The sequence below is a fragment of the Plecotus auritus genome, assembly GCF_963455305.1.
Source record: "Plecotus auritus genome assembly, chromosome: 8".
Classification (NCBI taxonomy): domain Eukaryota; kingdom Metazoa; phylum Chordata; class Mammalia; order Chiroptera; family Vespertilionidae; genus Plecotus; species Plecotus auritus.
The window spans coordinates 58,350,963-58,378,957 of record NC_137782.1 but is presented as its reverse complement, the minus strand read 5'-3'; the positions used below and the strand labels follow the sequence as shown (position 1 = coordinate 58,378,957).

General features: G+C 40.1%; 1 protein-coding gene across 1 annotated transcript; it reads left to right on the top strand.

Moving 5' to 3' along the window:
* Window positions 1-19,490: 19,490 nt before the first annotated feature.
* Window positions 19,491-26,632, top strand: DYNAP (dynactin associated protein; the record flags this gene model as incomplete). Its single annotated transcript, XM_080684886.1, has 3 exons — window positions 19,491-19,547; window positions 22,789-22,953; window positions 26,216-26,632. 3 exons carry the CDS (start codon window positions 19,491-19,493, stop codon window positions 26,630-26,632), a joined length of 639 nt encoding a protein of 212 aa, XP_080541012.1.
* Window positions 26,633-27,995: the final 1,363 nt, after the last annotated feature.

The following is a 27,995-nucleotide window of genomic DNA, read 5'->3' as shown; positions in this document are numbered from 1 at the left end:
ACAACTATTGCCAGCACTACCTCCGGGGCTACAACCACAACGGCCAAAACCACTGCTTCTACTGAATCTGCAACTACTACAGTACCAGATACCACTTCAGCTGAGACTACTACCACTATATATGCCACCACTTCAACAGAACCACCTACCACAGCTGCCAGCACTATCACCGCAGCTATCACTACAACAACCACCACTATGGCTTCTACAGAAGCAACAGCCACCACTTCAACTGAACAAACTATCTCAACCACTGCCAGCACTACTGAGGCTACAACAACCACTATTTCTACTGCTTCTACAGAATCTACAACTGTCACATCAGCAGAAACCATTTCAACTGAACCTACAACTGAAGCAACAAGCACAAGTACTGCCAGCACTACCATCGAGGCTACAACCACATCTGACACCACTACTGCTTCTACTAAACCTACAACTACCAGAGCAACAGATACCACTTCAACTGAACCTACAACTGAAGCAACAACTACAACTACTGCCAGCACTACCAACGAAGCTACAACCACAATGGCCACCACCACTTCTACCGAATCTGTAACTACTACAATATCAGACGCCACTTCAGCTGAGCCTACTACCACTACATCTGCCACCACTTCAACAGAACCACCTACCACACCTGCCAGCACTACCACTGCAGCTGTCACTACAATGGCCACCACAACGGCTACTACTGGACCAACAGCTACCACAACAGCTACCACTTTAACTGAACCAACTACCCCAACCACTGTCAGCACTACTGAGGCTACAACCACCACTATCTCTACTGCTTCTACTGAATCTACAACTGCCAACTCAGCAGAAACCTCTTCACCTGAAGCTACAACCAGCACAGCTGCCACCACTACAGCTGAAACAACTACCAAAACTATTGCCAGTGCTACCACTGAGGCTACAACCACACCGGCCACCAGTACCACTTCTACCACATCTATAACCACCATGGCAGCAAAAACCACTTCAAGTGAACCAACTACCCTAACCACTGCCAGCACTACTGATGCTACAACCAGATCCGACACCACTACTGCTTCCACTGAACCTATAACCACCACAGCAACAGATACCCCTTCAACTGAACCTACAACTGAAGCAACAACCACAACTACTGCCAGTACGACCACCGAGTCTACCACCACAACAGCCACCACTACAACTTCTACCAAACCTGCAACCACAACAACAGCCACCTCAAGTGAACCAACTGCCACCACAACTTCCAGCACTACCCCTGAGGCTACAACCACATCAGACACCACTACTGCTTCTGCAAAACCTATGACCACCACAGCAACTGATACTACTTCAACTAAATCTACAACTGCAACAGCAGCACCCACTACAACTGAAACGACTACCACAACGACTGCTAGCAGTACCCCTGTGGCTACAACCACACAGGCCACCAGTACCTCTTCTACCACATCTGCAACCACGATGGCAGCAGAAACCACTTCAAGTGAACCAACTACCACAAACACGGCCAGTATTGTCACTGAGTCTACAACCATATCTGACTCCACTACTGCTTCTACTGAACCTACAACCACCATAGCAATACCTACCACTTCAACTGAACCTGCAACCACAGCAATACCTACCACTTCTACTGAACCTACAAGTGAAGCAACCACCACAACTACTGCCAGCACTATCACTGAGGCTACAACCACAACAGCCACCACCACTGTTTCTACCAAATCTACAACCACCACAGTAGCAGACACCACTTCAGCTGAGCCTACTGCCACTACATCTGCCACCACATCAATAGAACCACCTACCACAACTGCCAGCAGTACCACTGCAGCCATCACTACAACAGCCACCACAGCAGCTTCTACTGGACCAACAGCCACCACAACAGCTACCATTTCAACTGAACCAACTATCTCAACCACTGCCAGCACTACTGAGGCTACAACCACCACTATCTCTACTGGTTCTACGGAATCTACAGCTGCCACATCAGTAGAAACCACTTCAACTGAAGCTACAACCAGCACAGCTGCCACTACTTCAACAGGACCAACTACCAGTACTGCCAGTGCTACCACCGAGTCTACCACCACAACAGCCACCACTACAACTTCTACTGAACCTGCAACTACAACAACAGCCACCTCAAGTGAACCAACTGCCACCACAACTTTCAGCACTACCCCTGAGGCTACAACCACATCAGATACCACTACTGCTTCTGCAAAACCTATGACCACGACAGCAACCGATACTACTTCAACTAAACCTACAACTGCAACAGCAGCACCCACTACAACTGAAACGACTACCACAACGACTGCTAGCAGTACCCCTGTGGCTACAACCACACAGGCCACCAGTACCACTTCTACCACATCTGCAACCACGATGGCAGCAGAAACCACTTCAAGTGAACCAACTACCACAAACACGGCCAGTATTGTCACTGAGTCTACAACCATATCTGACTCCACTACTGCTTCTACTGAACCTACAACCACCACAGCAATACCTACCACTTCTACTGAACCTACAAGCGAAGCAACCACCACAACTACTGCCAGCACTATCACTGAGGCTACAACCACAACAGCCACCACCACCGTTTCTACCAAATCTACAACCACCACAGTAGCAGACACCACTTCAGCTGAGCCTACTGCCACTACATCTGCCACCACATCAATAGAACCACCTACCACAACTGCCAGCAGTACCACTGCAGCTATCACTACAACAGCCACCACAGCAGCTTCTACTGGACCTATAGCCACCACAACAGCTACCATTTCAACTGATCCAACTATCTCAACCACTGCCAGCTCTACTGAGGCTACAGCCACCACTTTCTCTACTGCTTCTACAGAATCTACAGTTGCCACATCAGTAGAAACCACTTCAACTGAAGCTACAACCAGCACAGCTGCCACTACTTCAACAGGACCAACTACCAGTACTGCCAGTGCTACCACCGAGGCTACAACCACAACAACCACCACTACAACTTCTACTGAACCTGCATCCACAACAACAGCTACCTCATCAAGTGAACCAACTGCCACCACAACTTCTGGCACTACCCCTGAGGCTATATCCCAGTAAGACACCACTACTGCTTCTACAGTACCTATAGCCACCACAGCAACAGATACCCCTTCAACTGAACCTACAATGACAATGGCAGTCCCTGTTACAACTGAAACAACTACCACAACTACTGCCAACACTACCATTGAGGCTACAACCACAGCAGCGACCGGTACTGCTTTCACTCCATCTACAACCACTTTATCAGCAGAAACCACTTCAAGTAAACCAACTACCACAACCACTGCTAGCACTTCTACTGAGGCTACAAACACAGCAGCCACCAGTCGGTCTTCTACTGAACCTTCAACCACCATTTCAAGTTAATCAACTGCCACAATAACTTCCAGTACTACCAGTAAGACTGCAAGATGTGGGACAACACTACTGCTTCTACTAAGCCTATAGCCACCAGTCACTGATATCATTTCAAATAAATGCACACCAGGCAGCAGCCCCACTTCAACAGCACTGATTTCCACAATGACTACCAGCGCTACCACTGTGGCCATAATCACAATTACCACTAGCTCCTCTATTGAACGTATAATCACCACAGCAGGCACCTACCACAACAACTACCCACACCACTACTCAGACCACCACCCAATGGTTACTACTGCTTTTATCTAATCTACAACCACTATGCAGCCATCACCTTGTCACAAGTATGAATACCATCTTTTAATTTGAACCTACTGCCATAACTGCAAGCATTGTTCCTTCAACTGAATGCACTACAAGTACAATTATCTTTTCTATTGCACCTATAGATATGAGTACCAGGTGCATATTAACTGGGCCTGTGATCACAACTTTTACTGAATCTACTGTTACGAGATTACAGTACCATTTCAACTTTTTCTTATCCATTCTGACAACCTCTGTTACTCCAGCTTAAGGTACAACTATAAACCATTCAACAAACTCAACTCAAATATGAAAAATTTCCATTTAAATGAACCTGTAATTAGCATCAGTTTAACAGAGTCTCCAGGCACCATACTTGTTCTTCAACTGAATGTACATTGCCCACAGTAGGTATGTGAATCTAGTGACTCAATTAGTTACTGAATATAGTTTGCTTTCTGATTCAACTAAAACATCATTTTCTACCTCCACTGCCACGACCTTAATAAGAATAAAATCAACACAGATACTACTAACCCAACTGACTTTACAGACACAATAGCATGACTTCAGCTGAATTTATAATCTCCATAACCAATATTACCTGTTAATAGAAAATGATCATCACCTTCTAAGTAACCTATTACAGTGCAATTAGCAATTTCACTGCCCCTTCAAATGAGTGTATAGTATGACAATTAACAAAATATGCTAGTATCATAACTTTTCATATTTCACAGTAGGTACCACCACATTTATTGATCACACAGTCATGCTACCATTTCCATGCACCATCATTTCTACTGTACTTACTACTACAATACCTTTCACTAAACCCTTCACCTGAATTTATAAGCACTGTAATTTCTGTTGACATGTTATTCAAAGCCATCCATTACTTATTCATCTGAACCAAACACTGCCTCTATTAATAATAAATACAGTAGGTCACATCATCACTCCCACTTGACAGAAATGGCAAATTCATAATGACCTTTTAATCACAGCTGTAGTTAGGATGCCTGCAAATTAAATCTTAACATTCACTCTCATCACTTCCATACCAGAACCTAAATCTACTGTTGTTAACTATAGATGATTCCATGGCCAACAACCACCAACATATAACTACAAATAACTGCTCTAAAATAGGATTTACTTAATGACCAGTTCAACTGTCATCACAATGAATGAATTTCACCCCTAAAAACAGCATTAAGATTTAACAATAACATTAATTTGACCTAACCATTTAATATGAAGAGTCTCTATTTTGTGAAGTTTTAAATAATACAATTTTCATACAAAATAAATCCAATCTATTTATTAATGTTGGAAACTTGTTATGTTTTAATAAAATGTTACCAATGAAATATAAATACAGTCATTTATTATTCTAAAGTTTTAGTCTTTAATATACAAATTCCATATGTAATAGGAAATGGATATTCTATTTGGTGAGTGTATGTTAAAGACATGTATGTATTATCACAATTTTTAAAGACTGTGTAAATTTATTTTTATTTCATTTTCTCTTTAAATTATTTTAATTTGAAGTAATATTTATAGGTGTGTTATTTTCAATAAACTTATTTTCTATTTTTTATAGTGATCTTAAAAACCTACTCAATTAAATATATTGAGTAAATATTTACTTGTGCCTGCTATCTGCTGAAATGGTAGAGACTATTCAGAAAAAGAAACTAGCAATGCAGATAGTAATAAACTTACCAATTTCTATTATTTAGAATTTTTGACAATTGACAAGTTTAAGTTAGTGTTATGGTAGGTACTTGTCTTCCACTGAAGTGGAAAGCAGTCCCAGTGAATCAGAATCATTGAGGATGAGCCATAAATCTATATTTTTTCAAAAAGTATTCAGATGGGACTGATAACTAATAGTTGAAGCAGTAAACCCAGGTGGGCATTGTGACTTGTTACATCTCTTGGATGGGGTTAATGAAGTTGATAGAAATCAGAAAATATTTTTTTAAGCATTAACAAAAGTCAGTTACCATATGTTGGTGTTAATTGTACCTGTAAACAAAGGATGTCTGTATAGTGTATAGGCACATGAGCACATGGTTGGGACTCAGCAGAAAGTGCTTTTCTTATTCAAAAGGAAACATGTATTTCAGCAACTTAAAACAAATATTTTAATAGCCATTATGCTAATTAGAAATAATTTTTAACTTTTCCTTCAAGTCAGTTCTATAGAGGTACTGTCCTATTTTGGTAGATTACTTAACTGTAATTACATGAAATTAATGTATTAACACTTTATTAAAACTTTAATTTTATCTTTTTCGCCCATTATTTTTGCCAATGAATGATATGTTGTATTTTTATTAAATATATCACTACTGGACTATTATTTTTTTGTTATTGAAGATACAACTTTCTATTTTCTAGTTCCACATCTCTACAGAGATGTGGCTTCTGCTTAACCAGGGTGTGTATCTGGCAACTAGTAGACAGCAAATATTTGTTCAATAAAGGAAAATAGCAACAATTATAAGAATTTATTACCAAATAATATTTTTAGAGTTAAATAATCTTTCAATATACTTTAAAAAAATTTCAATGTTTTCTAATTAGTATTTTTCTAAGTTTTTAGTTGAGTACAACGTATGTACAGAAAATGCACCAATCGTAATTTATACTCAATGAATTATCACCAAGTGTACATACTCACACCCAAATTTTAAAAAAAAAAAACATTACCAGCATTCCCTGTGTCCACACCAAAATCACTGCTTCCTTTTTGTCCCCCAAAGTGAAACTGTCCTGATCTTGAACACCATGAATTACTCTGATTGTGAACATAGTAGAAATTGAATGGCACTCCTTTGTGTCAGACATCTTCAGCTCAGACTTTTATTAGTGACTAGAGGCCCAGTGCATGAATTCATGCACCAGTGGGGTCCCTCAGCCTGGCCTGTGGGATCGTGCCGAAACTGGATCTCTGACATCCCCCGAGGGGTCCCAGATTAAGAGAGGGTGCAGGCCAGGCCAAGGGACCCCACCAGTGCATGATCGGGGCCGGGGAGGGACACGAGAGGGAATGCGGTAGGGCTCCAAGGCGTGTTCAGCCCATCTAGCTCAGTCCCGATTGGCCAGACCCCAGCAGCAAGCTAACCTACTGGTTGGAGTGTCTGCCCCCTTGTGGTCGCACCTCATAGCAAGCAGTTGAGTGGCCTTAGCATATCATTAGCATATTACGCTTTGATTGGTTTAATGGGCTACCGGACACTTAGCATATTAGGCTTTTATTATATAGGATAGTCATGAATATTTTTACTTCTACTAATGATTGCTTCACTATCATTGTGGTATACTAATTTATTGTATTACCAGTGCCATGATTTATTTATCCATTATTTTGTTGGTAGACACTCAGGTTATTTCTGGTTTTGAATATTACTACAGTGCTCTGTGAAAAAATTGTTGTACATATATCTTTTGGTATGCACAGTCTGCTTCAGGCTTTTACTAGAAAATAATAGCTGAGTCATAGAGTAAGAAAATGTTCAATGTTAGAAGATACTTCCAAACAGTTTCTCAAATGAATTGCAAACTACCTATATTCTCATGGGCATAATATGGAGTTCTGATTACAGCACATTCTCACCAACGTGACTTTGGCAGCCTTTTAAACTAGCCATTCTGGTGGATGTGTAGCAATGTGTATTCATTCAGGTGTTCACACCCTCAGAGGAGGCTGCAGTGACATTTTGTTACCATAGATGGTGCTACAGTGCTATTCTCTCTCTTTTTTCTTTTTTAAACCTCACCCATTAAAAATAATTAATTGGACTTAAGTAAAAGTCTAATGACTAACTTTTGTCTTTTAAGAAGTGGATTTAAAAAATAATTAAATAATGAAGAACATGATTGTGGTGCCAAAATAATTAAGACTTATTTTATTTATTTTTGTGTATCTCTCTAGAAAACAGAATCAGGTCAAAATTACTGAGAGGAAAACTTTGATTCAACATAGAGAAGAATGACCTAGCAGGAGAGTCAACCCAGAAAAGAATGTTAGACCCTAGAACAGGGGTGGGCAAACTTTTTGACTCGAGGGCCACAATGGGTTCTTAAACTGGACCGGAGGGCCGGAACAAAAGCATGGATGGAGTGTTTGTGTGAACTAATATAAATTCAAAGTAAAGGAGCGGAGGGGAGAGCAAGAGAACCCTCCGCTCTTTTGGCTCCGCAGGCTGGATAGAACAGCCGAACGGGCCGGATCCGGCCTGCGGGCTGTAGTTTGCCCACGGCTACCCTAGAAAATGGATGAACTCCTGCTCACTATAAGTGCACACACAGGCTGGAGTAAGAAGAGTTCACTTTTATTTATTGGAGTTTGACCTAACTGTATATGTTCCTTTGAGTTTGAACATAATAATATCCATTTATAAAAGCAGAGTATTATCCTAATAAAAGAGTAATATGCAAATTAACCACCATTCCGCTATACCCACAAGCCACGCCCACCAGCCAATCAGGAGCAAGTATGCAAATTAACCCAACCAAGATGGCTGCAGCCATGGAGTGAGCAGGAGGCCTGGGTTTCCCCGGCAATGGAGGAAGCCAAGCTTTCTGCACACCCTGGCTGGCCCAGGCCTCCACTTAAGGCTACAAAGTTTCAATTATAGAAGATAAATAAATCCCAACAAAAATGGCGGCAACCATGGAGCTGGAGAGAGCAGGATGCTTGAGTTGCCCCCCGCAATGGAGGAAGCCAAGCTTTCCGCACACCCTGGCTGGCCTAGGCCTCCATTCAAGGCTACAAAGTTTCAATTATAGAAGATAAATAAATCCCAGATACCAGGGCCTTCGCTTGGGTTTCCGGGGGCCGTGGCCAGCCTGCAAACCACCACAGGCCCCTCACCCAGGCCGCCCCACACCCCAAGGGAACCCCCACCCTGATCCAGGACAGCCTTCAGGGCAAACCAGCTGGCCCCCACCCATGCACCAGGCCTCTATCCTATCTAATAAAAGAGTAATATGAAAACTGACCATCACTCCAACACACAAGATGGCTGCCCCCATGTGGACACAAGATGGCTGCCACAAGATGGCCAGCAGGGAAGGGCAGTTGGGAGGGACCAGGCCTACAAGGGAGGGCAGTTGGGGGTGATCAAGCCAGCAGGGGAGGGCAGTTAGGGGTGACCAGGCCGGCAGAGGAGGGAAGTTGGGGGCAACTGGGCCTGCAGGGAAGGGCAGTTAGGGGCAAACAGGCTGGCCGGGGAGCAGTTAGGCATCAATCATGCTGGCAGGGGAGTGCTTAGGGGGTGATCAGGCTGGCAGGCAGAAGTGGTTAGGGCCAATCAGGAAGGCAGGCACGTGAGCAGTTGGGAGCCAGAAGTCCTGGATTGTGAGAGGGATGTCCGACTGCCCGTTTAGGCCCGATCTTAAGATCGGGGGGTCCCAGATTGCAGAGGGTGCAGGCTGGGCTGAGGGACAACCCTCCCCCCCCCGTGCACGAATTTCATGCACCGGGCTTCTAGTCCACAATAAAACACAATTATTTAAATGAATTTTGAAGTACATAATCAATAGTCAAATAGTACATGTACTACAAATTATAATAAAACTAGAGGCCTGATGCACAAAATTCTGCAGGGGCTTGGCCCTCACAGCCCCAGCTGCCTCAGTCAGACCTCACCGCCCCTCACAGACCTGGCTGGCCCTCACAACCCCGGCTGCCCCAGCCGGCCCTTTCAGCCCCCCTTGGCAGCCCTGGCCAGCCCTCACAGCCCCTTGCAGCTTTGGCTGGCCCTTGAAACCCCGACTTCATCCAGAAGGTCGTCGGGACGTTCTGCTGTTCAGTCTAATTAACATATTAGCACTTTATTCTATAGGATTAGAATGTAAGCTCCAATAAAACAAATGCTTGTCTGTTTTATGTATTGCTATATAAATCCCCATTGCCCAGAAAAATGTGTGGCATGTATTGTGTTCTCCATAAACATTTGCTCAATGAATTAAAAAAAAATTCTATCAATAAAAACACATTTGACAATTTTAAATAACTCAGAATGGAATCTAGTACAATTGGAATTAGAAAAAAATCACTGAGCCCTGGCTGGTTTGGCTCAGTGGATAAAGCGTTGGCCTGCAGACTGAAGGGTCACGAGTTCGATTCTGGTCAGGGGCACATGCCTGGGCTGCGGGCTCGATCCCCAGTGTGGGGCATGTGGGAGGCGGCTGATTGGTGATTGTCTGTCATCATTGATGTTTCTATCTCTCCCTCCCCTTTCCTCTCTGAAATTAATAAAAATATATTTTTAAAAAATCACTGATATGGGTCAAACAGTTGCTTTTTTTCCATTTTGAGTTTTAATGTTGGTCCAAAATATTATCTGAACAATCTTTCATTAATTCTAAATATTCTTCAATTTTAATAATTCTTCATTAATTTTAATTTTTGAAATGACATCTTTTATAGATACTAGGAATTAAATTGAGTAAAAAAATCTTAACTTTTATGATAAATATAAGAGAATGTGTGAAATTTTCCTGTTTTTAAACTTCTGCACTTAATGATTTTATGCAAAACACTAAGTGAATTAATACCAATTATGATAGCGTTTTGAAATATTTTGCACCTTCTGTGTATTTTTAATGATTTTTTATACATATAAATTAATTGAATAATATTAGAAATATAATTATCACTAACTGCATTATATTTTTAATTTCTTGTTTGTTAGTTACTATGTCAATTAAACAATAAAAATACCTTTGCCTAAGAATTGCTAAAAATCAGAGGAGGGGAGCTATTATACTGAGCTCAGTCAATTAGTGAACTATGGCTATTTTAATCGTCATCAGACCATAGTTTAAGTCAAGGAGGTTTTTGTTTATTGGTGGGGAAGAGTTAAAAATAAAGCAGTTTGGGCATGTGCACACCAGGCTGCCCGACTCAGGACCCACTTCTGCAGGCCAGGCAACACACCAGGCACTGCACACACCTGCCCCTATACAACTGACCTGCCCAAACTGTCAAACACACAGTATTCAGAGACCACTTTTCCAAGACTGGGAGAGAGATCTATTTCATCTAACTAACAGGAATGAACACAGAGAGTTAAACAAAATGGAGAGACAGAAGATTATGCTTCAAATGAAGGAACAAGGAAAAACCCTGGATAAAAACCCTATAAAAATGAAATAAGTAATCCTATATAATAAAAGCATAATATGCAAATCAACTTAATGGCAGAACAACGGGTTGGTGGGTGGCGGGGCTGGTGAGCAGGTGGCACCAGGTCAACAAAGGCACATGCCAGTGGGCAGAGGGAAGGGACAGCTATAGTGGGGGGGGGGCTGGGACCAGCAACGGCAGAGGGGTGATGAGGGGGGCAGAGCCAGCCGCTCACCATCCCCTGATTGGCCTGCAGTTGCCTCCCATAGAGGGAGGCCAGACTGCAGCTTAGGCCCGCTCTAAGCCATCAGTTGGACATCCCCTGAGAGCTCCCAGACTGTGAGAAGGCAAAGGCCAGGCTGAAGGACCCCTTGAGTGCATGAATTTTCGTGCACTGGGCCTCTAGTTGCATAATAAAGAGTTCAAGGAAACAGTATGAAGGATGCTCAACAACTTGAGAGTAGAATAGAGGAACTCAGAGAGCACTGCAACAAAAAAACAGAAAATGTAATAAAAAACCAGTGATAGCCCACCATCCAGATATCATTGCTAACATGTACACATAAGGAACTGTTTGACATTGAAACGGGGACTCAGAACAGCTGGACATTGAAATTGGGACCCAAACATGTTTTGTTATTATATGTTTATTTCTAGTCTGCAGAGGCAAGATTTTTTTAAAGCAAAGAAATGGGGGAAAAAATAGATACAGAGGCAAAGAAGCATTGAACAGACTGTCAAACTACAGCGGGAAGGCAGGGGAGGTTGAGGGGGGGGGCTGTAAGAGATCAACCGGAGGACTTGTATGCATGCATATAAGCATAACCAATGGATACAAGACACTGGGGGTGGGGGCAGGTAAAGGCATGTACTGGCGGGAAGGGGAGGCCAGGGGGAGGTCAATGGGGAAAAAAAAAGGAGACATATGTACTACTATTTGTAATACTTCAAACAATTAAAAAAAACACTGATAAAGAATATAATAACTGAAATGAAGAATGTATTAAAAGGAATTGACACTGGATTAGCTAATACAGAAGAACAGATTAGTGTGATCTGAAAGACAGAATAGTGAAAACACTCAACACAATAGCAAAATGAAAAAAAAATGTATGTTTTTAAATGAGGATAGAATAAGAGATCTCTGGGATAACATTAGACACGCTAACATTTGCATTGTAGGGATTCCAGAAGAAGAGAGAGAAAGGGACAGAAAAAATATTTGATGAAATAATGACTGAAAACTTTTCTAATTTGGGGTAGAAAACATATCCAGCTCCTGGAGGCACAGAGAAATTCAATAAAATGAACTCAATGGGGCCCATACCAAGACATATTCTAGCCCTAACCGGTTTGGCTCAGTGGATGGAGCGTCGGCCTGTGGACTGAAGGGTCCCAGGTTCGATTCTGGTCAAGGGCATGTACCTTGGTTGTGGGCACATCCCCAGTAGGGAGTGTGCAGGAGGCAGCTGATTGATGTTTCTCTCTCATCGATGTTTCTAATCTCTATCCCTCTCCCTTCCTCTCTGTAAAAAAATCAATAAAATATATTTAAAAAAGACATATTCTAATTAAAATGGCAAAATTTAAGGATAAAGAGACAATCTAGAAGGCAGCAAGAATGAAACAGCAAGCCACATAAAAGGGAAACCTCATAACGCTATCAGCTGATTTCTCAGAAGCAACTTTACAGACCAGAAGGGAGTGGCAGGAATTACTTAAAGTGCTACAAACTTTATCTATTATCTGTCAAAGTTATTGTTCACAATTGAAAGAGAGACAAAGAGTTTCTCAGACAAGCAAGAAATGTGAAAGGGTCTTTATGCAGAATAAAATGGGCCATAACCAGAAATAAGAATATATAGGAAAGAAAATAATCTTACTGGTAAAGGCAAATGTACAATAAACATTGATGCAACCACTTATAAATATAATATGAAGGTTAAAAGACAAAAGTAACAAAATTAGCTATAACTACAATAAATAATCAGGTGATGCACAAAGCAAAAAGATGTAATACATGTCCAAATGTGATCTAAGAATGAATTGAATTTAAATGCCTATCAGCTAGAAATAGACCATTATAGATAGAGATGAATATATAAGAAATTGTAACCATAAACCAAAACATACAAAAATACATAAAAAATAAAGAGAAAGGAACCCAATCAAAATATTAAATAAAATAAAAATTAAGAGATCAGGAGAAGGAAGGAATAAAGAAGAATAAAGCAACCAAAAAACCAACAAAGAAAATAGCATTAAACACCTATCAATAATTACTTTAAATGTAAATTGATTAAATACTGCAATCAAAAGACATAGGGTGACAAAATGGATAAAACACAAGACTCATCTGTATGCTGCCTACAAGAGACTCATGTCAGAGCAAAAGACACACACAGCCTGAAAGTAGAGCAATAGAAAAAGATAGAAACAAAAAAAAGTTGGGGTAGCCAATACTCATAGACAAAATAGACTTTAAAATAAAGAATGTAGAAAGAGACAAAGAAGAACATTACATAGTTTTAAAGGCATTCATCCAAGAAGAGGAAATGACAGTTGTAAATATCTATGCACCCAACATAGGAGCACTCAAGTATATAAAGCAAATATTAATGTATATAAAGGCAAAAATTAATAGTAATAAAAGTTGGATTTTAATACTCCTTAACCCAATGGATAGACCATCCAGACAGAAAACTGATAAGGAAATAATGGCTTTAAATGCCACATTAGGTCAGTTTGACTTAATAGACATTTATAGAGCATTTCATCTAAAAACTGAAGATTACACAATTTTTCAAGTGCACATGAAACATTTTCCAGGAAAGAAACATATTAGGCCACAAAATAAGCCTCAGTACATTCAAGAAGACTGAAATTATTTCAAGCATATTTGACCACAATGGCATGAAACTAGAAATCAACTATAGGAAGAACACTGGAAATAATACAAATATGTGGAGATTAAACAGCATGCTTCTAGACAACCAATGGATCAAAGAGGATATCAAATAGGAAATAAAAAACTACCTTGAGACAAATGAAAACACAACTTTACAAATTTATGGAATTCAGCAAAAGCAGTTATGAGAGGTAAGTTCATAGCTATACAGGCTTACCACAAGAAACAGGAAAAATCCCAAATAAACAATCTAAGTTTACATGTAAAGGAACTAGAAAAAAAGAGGAGCAAACAAAACCCAAAGTAAGTAAAAGGAATGAAGTAATAGAGTGGAAATAAGCAAAATAGAGAATAGAAAATATCCATGGGAATAAGAGCTGGTTCTTTGAAAGGATAAATAAGCCAGAAGCAAGACTAATGAGGGGGGCCGTGGGTGTGTGTGTGTGAGAGAGATCACCCAAAGGACTTGTATGCATGTATATAAGCATAACCCATGGACACAGCCAGTAAAGAGGAGGGGTGGGGGGTGAGCGCATGTGCTGGGAGGAGGAAGGGATTGAGCGGGGAGAGGTCAATGGGGGAAAAAGGATTTCATATATAATACTTTAAACAATAAAGAATTTACAAAAATAATTGTAATAAGAAATGATTTCACTGATATGTGAAATCTAATAAACAAAATAGAAACAGATTCATAGATACAGAGAACAGAGTGACAGCTGTCAGAGGGTAGAGGGGAAGGGGGACAGGGTGATTACTAGAGGGGAAGGGTGGTGGGAGCAGGTAGAAGAAGGTAAAGGAGGGATAAATGGTGATGGAAGGAGACTAGACTGTGGGTGGTCTAGGCCTGGAGCTTTCCAGGGATTGTGCTGCTGCCCTTGCTGATCCTATTTTTCACTACACGATGAAGGGCTTGTCCTCTGGATCCTATAATGGGATTGGTAAGAAACACATGACAAATTCAGTGCTACATATCCATTCCTAAGCCTTGAATTTTTAATTTATTCCTTTTTAAAAAAAGTTCTTTATTGTTGAAAGTATCACATATGTCCTTCTCCCCCCCCCCCCGCATTGATCCCCTCCAGCCCACCCCCGACCCTCCAAATCCCAGGCCTTCAGCATCTTATTGTCTGTGTCCATGGGTTATGCATATATGCATACAACGTCCTTGGTTGATTACCTCCCACCCACTCACCCTTCCCCCCGTTTCCTCAGATTCCGCACTCTGTTTCCTGCTTCCATGAAGTTGTGTCATTTCAGCTTCATTAAACATAATCCCCCACTGTTCTTGTTTTATGCGACCAAATGAGCAAACTGTTAGTGCTTCCAAGTCTCTCAAGCAAGCATGTTGAATCCAGAACCTTGAGTGGGTATACCTGTATCATTACATTTGTGACCCTCTCTCTCTGGACCATCGCCCTCAGAATATATTCACACATGTATTTCATGTCCTTCTGTCAACATTACTCAGCTTTGTAATCCCACTTTCTGGGCATTGGTCCCTGGAAAATAGCTTGAGATATAGATAATAACACCTTCCAGTATTACTCATAATTGAAGACACACAACAACTTAACAGGTAGCTCAAGTAATTCATATCTGACCTAATTTCACACCTGACATTGACATTAAATGTGTTTTTTAAAAAGGATTTTAAATTAGTGGGGCAAATGCATCTGCTAAAACGTTAAATGAGAAAAAGATACTGTATGTGTGTATATGCATAATGTGATCACAATTCAAAATACATGTGACAAAAAAGAAGCTTTCTAATTCCTGTAGCATGAAAACAGCCGATTAGTTCTGAATCTCTCCACATTTATTTCTAAAAGAAAATAAGAGCAAACATCTAGAAACATTTTAATAAATGTTCCCAAGAAGGTATATACTAGAGCAGGGATGGGGAACATCCGGTCTGCGGGCTGTATAAGGCCCGTGAAATCATTTGGTCTGGCCCTGCCAAGGCATTAGGGGTGAGTTTGACCAAATATAGCAAGCTAATTTTTAAGTTGATAATTTTGTATGGCCCTTGAATGATCTTATAAATATCCAACTGGCCCTTGGCAGAGGAAAGGTTCCCAACCCCTGTACTAGAACATTCAGAACGTCATTGTTTATAATAGTAAAAAATGGTATCAAATTCAACTCCTGTCAACAGAATAGATTAATAATTGCGATGTATTCAATCAATGGAATTTATAAAACAGTGGAAATGAATAAAATAGAGTTACAGTTGTGAGTGTAGTTGAAATGTAATATGGGCCCTCAAAAAAACCTATATTATGTATAATAGTTTTTATATAAATTTTAAAACATGCACACAATTTTGTATATTTTTGGAACACATTAAAATTACATGGAAATATAAATATCAAAGGAGAGGGAGGAGAATATGATTAGGAATAAGGATAGAGGTGGCTCTATTGCATGTAAAAATACTTTATCTCTGTGATATCATAAAGATATTTGGTCTTTGTCACCAGTCCCTGACATGGAGCTCCTAAATCCCTACTAGTTCCCTGAATGACAGTTTTGACAGGAGTGTCTTTTGCTTTAATAAGGAGATTCTTGGCAGGTTCCTACCTAACTTCAGGATGGAGGCTGGTCATCAGAAAGACCAAACCTTGATCAGAAGCCTGATACTATCATCCCCACACCCCAAACTCCAGGGAGGTGAGATGGGTTGGAGACTGAGCTAATAACCGATCATGCCTATGTGATGAAACCTCCATAAAACCCATAACCAATGGGGTTTAGATAACTTCTGAGTTGGTGACCATATTTCATGTGCTGGGAGAGTGGCACACCCTGCTCCAGGGGACAAACCTCCTGCACTTGTGACATTTCTAGACCTCTCCCCATATCCCTTTCATCTGGCTGTTCCCACCTCTGTGTATCAGCTAGCCTTTATCATCCTATATAATAAAGAGCTATTATGCTAATTAGATGGAACAGCAGAATAACTGTCTGGACAACCTTCCGGATGACCTTCTAGATGAAGCCGGGGCTGTGAGGGCTGGCCGAGGCAGGCAGGGCTGGAAGGGCCGAGCCCCTTGGATGAATTTTGTGCATCGGGTCTCTAGGAAACTGATAAATCTTTTTTTTTTTTTAAATATATTTTATTGCTTTTTTACAGAGAGGAAGGAAGAGGGATAGAGAGTTAGAAACATCGATGAGAGAGAAACATCGATCAGCTGCCTCCTGCACACCTCCTACTGGGGATGTGCCCGCAACCAAGTTACGTGCCCTTGACCGGAATCCAACCTGGGACCTTTCAGTCCACAGGCCGACGTTCTATCCACTGAGCCAAACCAGTTTTGGCGAAACTGATAAATCTTAAGGCCATTCCTGAGTTGTGTGAGCCATTCTAGCAAATTATCAAACCCGAGGAGGGGAATGTCAGATTTATAGCTAGTTGGTCAGAAGTATAGATGGTTCAGGACTTGAGATTGGCATCTGAATTTGGGACAGTTTGGTGAGACTGAGCCCTTTAACCTGTGGGATCTGATGCTAACTCCTGGTAGATAGTGTCAGAATTGGATTGAATTGTAGGACACCAACTAGTATCTGACAAAGCTGAAAAACTGGTTGGTATGGAAAACACCCACATAGTTGACTTTAGAGATGTTATGAGTAAAAACAACCCTGAATCTCTTAAGCTAGCTAAGAATGGGATTTTGGCTATTTACTGGATTATTCTTTATACCTTTTATATGTTTGAAATATTTCTTCAAATGCTATTTACACAGTGTGGCTGCGGCATGGTATCTGATGTATGAAATAGTGCAGCATGGATTCAGAGGTGAGCAGAGTCCAGCAAGCTCACAGGTTTGTTGGCCCTGGAAAGGATCTGGGCTTTTACCCCAAGGCTAATGGGAAGTCATTCAGGGTCACTGAGCAGTCTGACATTTTTGCAAAGCACATTCTACCTACCTTGTGAAGAATGAATCAGAGGAGGCATACGTGAAAGTTGGGAGACCACTTATGTATGGCCTTCCTCGGGGGAGATAATGGGGTCATTATTCATATTTCAGCATCCAGTACAAGGTAGGGGACATAAAAGGCAGCCAACAATGTGAATTACAGTATTATAACTGGAATTAATTCAGGGATAGTCATAAAATCTCTCTATTTTTTTTTACTGACACTAGTGGCTATAAAATTGGTTATTCCAAATATAATTTTTATTTATTTCCTTACACAACATCTTAGTGTTTTGTTTAGTCTCAATGCAATGCACATTTTAAAATTCACATCTGACATTTGCCTTTCCCCTTTGTCTATTTGACATAATATCTCTCTATTTTCGTTATAGCCTCCCACTACATCCGGATCGATCTTCAGAATTTCCCCCAATGCCTTGCCTCTTTCTGCTGCTCTGTGTGTTTCAGCTGCTGTCTTCTGAGACTTCTCCTCCCTTCTCTCTATGTATCCAGGTGTGTGAAGACCTTTACATTCTGGATCAGAACTAGCCTTTTGCAAACAATGATCAGCTTCATTCCTCAAAGATCACCGCCTTGGTTTTCCTGATATTTCAAATATTACTCCCAGTGGAGTAACCAGGAATTCTCAGCTTCACCTCACTGCCCTGCCTGGCTGCCCTCTCCCCACCTGCTCCTCAAGCCGAATTCACTACAGCCTCCTTCAGTCCTCCCTCCATTGCCATCATTGTCCCAGATCCAAACCTGACTCAGATAGAAGTTCTATGAGTTGCTTCAGCCCTAGTAGCTCTTGTCTTTCATACCCCACCTTCCACCCAATATGAAGTTGATGAAATAAGCAAAGTCCCACCTTTGGACTAGGACTGCTGGCTCCTGCACTGTCCACTGTACCCCTAGCAGGGCTACGATGTCCCACCGCTGAGCACTTGGGTCTTATTCTAATCCCATATTTAGGATTGACCCCAGTTCCCCATAAGGCCCCATTTCTGATGACCTAGTTATGGTTCTGGACCGCATAAGCCCCGATTTCTCTCTTTGCCCCATGTTGTAGGCCTGAGGTTTTCTTAAATTTCCATTCTGAGTTTCCATTCTAGTAGCCAATCTATTTTCTGCAAGTTCTTAATGGAGCCTGGAGCCCTTGCTCTTTTTGCGCCCACCCCTGTGGACTGTGGTCCCTTCAGTGAACCTGAGCTTCCAGATCCAGGGCTGTGGTGTTCTCAAGGAGAGAGAGATATGGGCTGCACAATTCACTGTTGACCCATGCTCTGTGACCCTCTCAGAGGTGCTGGTCAACCATTTGCCTGATGACTGGACAGAAGGTGCAGGGTCAGCAAGGATGACGAAACCGTCTCCACCCTGGGAGCCGCCAGGTCCGTGCTGTTATTTGGAGCCTGACTTCCAGCAGTCTCTGTCCTTGTGGGCAAGTCTAATTCTAGGTGCTAGCCCCACCCAGCCTTGCTGAAGGATTGAAAAGGAAACTTATATAAGATTTTCAGAGTTCCTTTCTGTTGAGGGTGGTAGTCACAGGACCGCTCAGAGGAAGTATGGGTTTTCTTGTGTCTTTCTGTAATTAATTCATTTCCTTCTCTAAGGTGGATCCTGTTTCAGTGGGTAATTATTTGTTATTTTTTTAATCCACACCTGCACTGATGCATCAGAGTTGATTTTTCATCAAGCATTTTAATTATTTCCCAGGGTTATAAAGGGCAATGCATGTGTTGAAAAATATTCTTGGAGTTAAGCTTGTAGTATTGCAAACTCAAAAATGGACAGGAAACATGGAAAATACGTAGTAAATGTTGAACAGTCTAAAAACCAACCGGTGAGTATTGTTGCTCTATTTTAAAATTTTGCTTATGTGACAGTCCTGTTTTCAGCATTTAAGAGCAATCTAATCTCTTTACTACTATGCAGTCAATGTCATAATTTTGCATTCTTCTCTGAAAGGAAGAATAGCCATGTATTATATATTTGCCTCAACTTTTCATGCTATATCCTACTATATTATACTTTAGAAATTATTTTATATAGTTACTGATATAAAGCATTAGAAATATTTCTATGACCACATGATATGTGAATAAATCTATTTAACTTTCTATATTTATCCTCTTCATTCAACAACTTTGGTTTCTTTTTGAGATTGTATTTTATGTATAATTTATAAATCTATCAGAACTCAGATTTGTAGGTGTGTTGGAAATCCTGATATTAATCCTGGATATTGTCTTTAGGCCTAAGAAAGAAATCTTCTAAACATTTCTACTTTGTACAAAAGTATAATCTTTTGTCTATTTTAAAATGTCTTCCACCTGGAATTGAGCCCTCACTATATTATAGTTAAGGGCTTTTTATGTATCTGGTTATGTCTGAACCAATAATCTTTGACGGAAATTTGCTAAAAATTAAAATGGAAAGTTAAAATTCATTGCCTGAAGCATAAAAGAAATGTTTTGTCTTTGCAATTTGGAGCTGTGGCTCTCAGCTTGTATTAATCGCCTGCAATATAAGCCAAAGAAGAAAGTGCTGCTGCTCAGTGTTAATGGACTAAAAGGATTCCCATATGTGATTCCTGGTTCACCAGAAGAGAAGGGGTTTGTCTTCTTGAGTCATTGAACAAAGGCCCCACCTCAAGAATGTTCTCTTTGTCTCTTCTGAGTTTGAGATACTAAGATTGGGTCTTCAGCATGCTGGAACTTGCAAATGGAAAAAAAAAATCCCTTTAGCCAAATATTCATCATTTTTTTTATAGTTTCGCTAGATAGCAACAAACTTGAAGATCTTTACAGATATTTTCTTAAGTTGTTTTTATAGCATGTATCTGGACAGCTGATTATTTCACTTTACTATGGACATTTAGAGAATAGCTATAAATATATTTTTCTCTGAAGACTAAATTTAATAATTAACTTTAAGGGTTATTTGAAGATTATAAATCAAAAGAAAATAAATTTTGGTGTTTTGTTTTTCTGTTGGGATGTAGGAGATCATAAGTTAATACTTATAAAGTTACTGGAAAAACCTATAGAACTTTCTTTGGTAACTACAGCTAATGCACTTCAGTTGCCTCTGGCCATTATTAACAAAGGCTGAATATTGGATTAAATATTATTCCCAGTTCTCCAACTATTCCAATTTTGTATAGAAACTCTATCTGTACTAAGACTCAGAGAAACCTAACACAGTAAAAATATTACTCAGAAGCTGAGCCTAGATCATAGGTTCTGCACCCTTAGTGTAGACACCACTTATCTTCCTTCTCTGAAAGGGATGGGATTCCAACAGGGCCAGAACATTCTGGAAAACGGGCCTGGTGAGTGAGTTTTACTTTGTTTACACAGTGTGCTAAAATATCATCAGCCTTGGGCAAATTGGGTAATAACTAAAGCAACAGAATCAGCACTTAGGACAATAGGCAAGGTTGTTATTAAAGGTAAGTCCAACTTTGCTCAAATTTACCTAGTGAATAACATTGGCTTGGTTAAATCTTACTCAATAAAGCATAGAGCTGTTTTCTTTATTTCCTTGATATAGCATTTAGAAAAATCTAACCTAGCAAACACTTTACTGCCGAGAGCACTTCATTTTATCTATATTAAATAACAATGATTTATTTTTTGCATTGTTAATGACAGTTCCTAATAGACAAATGGCCACATACAATCCAGTGTGACAATTTTATGGAACTTACTGGTGGTTGGACTAGCCATTTTATAGCTATCTAGTAATGTGTTATTAAATCAACATGATCAAAGACAACTAGTAGTCGTAACAGTAGGAATGAAAACATGAATACTAATACTAACAACAGCAATAGCTAACACTTATTGAGAGCATACTCTGTGTCTGACTGCTCTAACCCTTCGGAAGTTATTTACTCATAAATCCTCACAGCAAATCTATGAGTGGGTATTTTTGTGTCCTCCCTTTGCAGACAAGCCAGGAGAGGTATAGATGCCTTTGACTCACAGCTAGAAAGTGTTATTATTCCATGAGTTGAAGAGCCCCGGATGATTCCACAGTATTTTTGAGATGTAACAAAACTTTTTATCAAAATCCATAAATTCCTGAACCTATTCCTCTCTCATTTTCACTTTATCTTGTTCTTCTGCTTCTTTTAGCACACCTCTTCCCCCAAATATTTCCCACTGAACTCACCCATATTCAACCTGTATCACACCTTTTTCTCAACAACATTTTGCGTTTATTGTATTATTTGTTAATGATGCACAAATCTGTTTTGTCTCCCTGTTATACGAGCATATAAATTCCCAGAGTAGAGACCTTTTTAGCCTGCTGTATGCCCAAGGGGAAGCCAGCAAAGCCATACCACAAACTGGACAAATGGTTTGTCTTCTGTGTCCCTGTCCTGGGCTTGCGAGTTCCATTGTGTAGAGCATGGCATGGATCATGCAAAGTCTCTTTATATGATAATTTTTATTAGTATAGTGTAGTATAGAATACATTATATTAATCTATTATCATATTTTAGTAAAACAATAAACTATATGTAGTATAGTGGGATGAAAAGTACTCTGACCTTAACATTTGGGAGGTATGGACCCCAGTGCTTGCTATTATATTTATTATGGGATAATAATGATAATAATAATAACAATAATAAATTCAACTCTTTTTGCTTCAAAATCTCATTACCAAAAATGACCATTAACAGATTTTACCTGATAAGCTTCAAGCAGTTCTTTTATTTTAGTTCTAACATTCTATTCCTTGTATGAAGAGAAGCTTCCTCATATATGCTCCACCTACAGTAACTTGCAACATGAGGGTATTTAATACATGCTTGTAATATGACGGAGAAGATGAGATGGTACACATTTCTGATCTGGAACATCAGTCGCTTATAAAAATTGGTTAAAATGTGATGTTTAATAATCTTTCTAGATTTTTTTTATTTTCATAGAATAATAAAATGTTTATTCATTTCAGAAGTCTTGTCTTTATTCCTCTTAAAAGTCACATTATTGTTTATTTTTAATAGAGAGTTTAATTTGATAAATGTATACCATATCTTCATATTCACTTATACTTTATCTCCACAGTCACTCACGTGTCCAAATGACCAAGAGGTTCACAGCTCTGCATGCTGGCGTCCACTTTCAAGTGACATAACCTGTGATATCTCTTCCAACTCAACTGGGGTCTGCGTGGGCCCAGGAGTCCTTGGACATTTAGGATACCCACACACAGAATCAGCCCATACACAGGTAATGTTGTATGTGTTGCAGCTTTTACCCAGGTTGCGATGTGCTCTATACGGGGATGTATTTGTTCTATTCTTTCCTAGGAAATGTATTCAATCATTTAATTCACCCACATTCATGGTAAGCCTTTGCTATATTAGCTGTTAAAATTATAAGTCATTGTGAGGCAGATCATAAGAAGGAAAATACTTTGTAGTCTCTGTTTTCAAAGGGCCAATGTCCTAGTTGGGGACTGAAGTATTCACATATATAGAGAACATATGTGAAATTCAAAGGAATAAATATAAAGTACAAATGTGGGGTTGAGGAGGGGCAGAGGAGCACATGTGTTGGCAGTGTGCAGCTTAATTCACTAATTAGACTCCGATGGGAGAGTGGGTCATGGTTAAAGCTTTAAGGGTCCTACTCTATTGGTGAGTGCTCACTTTTCTTACATTGTTCCAGCTTCTGAACAATGTTGGTGGCACTTTCTTTTTGTCTCTTTTTTCTGACCTCTGGCATGTATGACCTTGATATAGAAACCTGGCTCTGTTCTGCAGATTTTTCCCACTAGCTTTGGAGACTGGACTCAGCTCTCCTTGGTTTGTGACCCTATTGGTTGGCTGAATGAACTTCACCTCAGGACTGTACCAGTATCTCTCAATTTTCAGCCCTCGCTTAGAAACTTGACCTTGACTATAAATTGCTTATTCTGCTTGGAAGTTTGGCTGGGTTCCCCTGACTCTAGAATTCCTACCCTCTGTTGCTTAATCTTGCTGTAGATGGGCAGTAGAAAGAGTCTGAGTCTTGTTTGTTGATCCTAGGTTTAGAGTGAAAAGAGACAAGGACCTGAGAATGTCAACAATAAAGCCCCAAAGTGGATAGTGAGCTTTCAAAAGAAACTGAGAAGAAGATTCTAGGGGTTTAGGAGGAAATCAGTGAGAATGGAATATCACAGAAGCAAAGGAAAGAGATTATTCAATAGAGAGAAAGAGGAATGGCCTCCAGTGGCAAATGCTACTGAGGGCTTAAATAAGAGAAGAGCTAAAATAGGTTATTTCTATTTTAATGAATGGATGTCCCTGATGACTTTATTAGGAGGTATTTCATGGCATGACAGAAGCAGAAGCCAGACTGACTTGGATTGAAGAGTGTGCAGATGGAGACAATGTATTTAGACAACTGTCAGGAAATTCATTTTCCAGAGAAAGAGAAGTAGCTAGATAGGATTTGGAATCAAACCATGCATTTTTTGTTTGTTTAAGCTGGGGAGAGATTTGAGTGTGTTTAAATGTTAAAAAGAAGAATCGAATAAAGAGGAAAGTGGTGAAGTAGTCAGGCCAATAGAAAGGGGGAATCAAAAGAAAAGCAAGTGCAGAGGGGATGGGACCGAATGACAGATTGGCAGATCCATTTCAGGCAGAAGGAGGGCTTGCTCCTCTTGTGTAAATCAGGGAAGAAAGAGAGGTGGAGCCCAGGCATGTTTGGGTTTGCAGGTTTGGGACCTAGAGGGGGTTTGAAAGACTTTCAGTTTGAGGCCCTGGCTGGGTAGTTCAGTTGGTTAGAGCATTGCCCCAACATGTGAAGGTTGTGGGTTTGATCTACGGTCAGTGCTCATGACAAAGAGCAACCAATGAATTCATAAATAAGTGTAACAGCAAATCGATGTTCCCCTCTCTTTCTCCCTCCCTCTTTCTAAAACTAATCAATTAAAAAAAAGTTTTCATTTGATGGTTTCAAGTTTCCTAATGAAGTAGGAAGGATGTGAAGTCATTTGATGGGAATGAGAAGGGACAATGTTGATAACCAGAATGGTGAGCCCAGGTGTTTCCCCGGGGTCGTGTCTTGTGACACCAAAGAATGAGCTCCACAGACCAGAAGATTTAAGCAAAAGTGTGGAAAATTTATTACAAGCAGATTCAGACTCCCCTCATGGGGGTGGGGAGCAATAATGGGCTGCCCCCCTCAAGCCTTGTAGTCCAGGAGTATATATTTGCTACAAGCCTGCTCTATGTCTATCTGTGTTAATTCCCTCAATAGTTCTTGCCCAGCAATGGACCTGAGCTCTCTCTGTTTCTGTGTGCCAGTTCACTTTATTGTTGCAGGCCCTCCCTTGGTTTCCCATGCCTCCCTCTTTGAGTCCAGAAACATTTTATTATTTCCGCTTGGCTGGTTTCTGTGATTAGGCTGCTCAAACTGCCATGTCTGCCCCTGCCTGTGTTCCACCTGCTTTTGTTTCCCACTGGACCCCTGCCCTATCTGCCTGCATTTCAAGTTAACCCTCTCAATGTGTGTGTGTGAAGGTTGGTGGGTGAAGGTTACAAGTTTGAGGAGAAAGAAGAAGACTGAGAAATACAATCAGAGATCTATAAAGGATGGCAGAGAAGTACAGAAAATCCATTCAAGAATGGTGATCACACATTTATCCTGACTCTGTTCAGCCCAGGTGCTTGACTTTCCCCAGCAGTGTGTCTGCTCAAGGGCAGGTCCAGAGAAAGCAGAATTCCATGTGCTTGCCAGCTGGAATAAATGAAAAGAAGAAACTGTGGGAGGTTTTGGGGAATTAGTAAGTGTTATTGAAATAATGGAACACAGAACAAAAGGTGGATAAGGAGGGACATGAGTGAAGCAAGGGCTGCTGCGCTGAAATTAAAAAAATCTTTATTGTTGAAGGTATTACATATGTCCCCTTTTGTCTCCTATTGACCTCCTATAGCCCACTCTCACCACTTGCCCCTCGCCCCAGGCCTCCACCACCCTATTGTCTATGTCCATGGGTTATGCATACAAATCCTTTGGTTGATCTCTTCCTACCCACCCTGAGCTGAAGATTTTAATAAAAGTAAAGAAAGGTTATTATATAAATAATTAAACAAACAAGATGGAAAGAGAGGATATGGTGGTGAAAACACTGGATTCCTAAGGAAGTGATGTTGGAAGTGGAGCAGTTGGGGTAATGACAATGTCCAGTGGAGGGTCAGGTGTATGACAGAAAATTTACTAAAATGCCATTCTGCTTACATGAAAAGATGAAGAACCCCCTATCCATCATTGGAAAATAGAATAAGAGAAGATGAGATATTGGCAGGTCTTGATTTTTTCCAAAGTTAGAGAATGCATGCAATGAATTCCACCTGGATAAAACTTGGACTTTAAGCCTAAATATCTTCAGAGACTATAGAGATTCAAATGATGTTAATGCACTGAATTGTACACAATACAAAAGGGATGATAAATCAAAAGCCTTTTTGTTTTTCATTACTAATATTTTCATTGACACTCTTAGGTGAAAGGAAATTGCTGCTGTAATTGGTCTCTGTGGAACATCTTTTTGGCTTGTTTCTTAGCCTGTGTGTTAACAACAGCAATTGGAGTACTCATAATCTGCCTGGTGAATAACAGAGGAAATGACAACTCTTCCATTGTTATCAAGTTGTCCCCAAACAATGGGGAGCCTGTAACTGCTATTCCTGGAAAAACCTCTGCCGGTCCTCAACCTACAGTGACCACCATGCCAACTGAACCTACAACTGGAGCCACTTCAACAGACTCTACAACCATTTCAACGTCTACTGAATCTACAGCCACAATAGCCACAACCACCACTTCAACTGCACCTACAAACTCCACACATTCAACTGAACTTACTACCACAACAGCCATCACTCCTACTTCAACTAAAACAGCAGATACCTCCACTTAAATGGAATCTACAACAGTTGCAATTGTAACATAAAATTAAAAATATATATATATTTTTATTGATTTCAGAGAGGAAGGGAGAGGGAGAGATAGAAACAACAATGATGAGAGGGAATCATTGATCAGCTGCCTCCTGCATGCCCCCTACTGGGGGTTGAGCCCCCAACCCAGGCATGTGCCCTTGACTGGAATCAAACCCGGGACCCTTCAGTCTGCAGGCCAACATTCTATCCACTGAGTCAAACCAGCTACGGCTGTAAAATAAAATTGTGATAAAACTTTATCTTAGCGGACAACCAAAACTATTACCACTTCCACCATCTCATTTAATGTACAACTATATTTACTTTAGTTGAATCTACAACCATATCCATTCAACCTACAACCACTGTAATTTCTACTTAGCCTACAATAACAGTAGTCATCAGTCTCCTTCATCAACCTGTAACCTACAACTACAAATGCCATATGATCACTTTACCTAATAGAACTATCATCAGGAATCAAAATGTTCTCTTCTGTGGAAAGTTAACCTTTAGTTATCTCTACAGATTAACCTACAACTATCTTCTCCCACTAGCTCTTCCCTCAAACTGTAGCTACTGCTTCTGCAATAGTTGAGTCAATATTTACTGCTATTTATATACCTTCAGTAGCTACCATGATGTCACTTGAAGACATCATGGTAGCTACATTATTCACAAGAATTTAGACAGTGAATAATGGAATAATTACTTCAATCTTCACTAAATCAACACTGAGGAATTCTAAATGTATTAAAACGGTTTTTAAAGAAGTGAACATTTACGCTATAAAGAATCTGCTGTTGGTGCTATCATTCAAAATAACATAATTTCATATAGAAAAAGTAACCCAATTTGTTCATTTAAGAAATCTTAAAGAAATTTTATAAAAAAACCTTATGATAAAATTAGCCATTTAGATTTTAATCTCATATTTTCAGTTCAGAGCATTGCATTCCTCTATACACAAATTACATGCATAATAAACAGAAATTTTGAATAGGTATGATTTAAACAAACTTATAATTCTTTCCTTTATGGTGAAGTTATATTAGTATTTCTTTAATTTCTCTTTAGATTGCAAATACCTTTTAAGCAATCATATTCTATTTACATTAATATTGAAAGCATATGTGAATCTCTTTTTAAAAATTGCATAATTTTCTGCAATCTTGTAGGTCAATTAACTAAACAAAATAAAAGACATCTCTTAAGTTTTAACTACGTGCCACAGACAGAAGACACAGCCCCACCAGTGTGATTGAGCATCAACTTATGAACCAGGAGGTCACAGTTTGATTCCTGGTTGGGGATCATGCCTAGGTTGTGGGCTCAATCCCC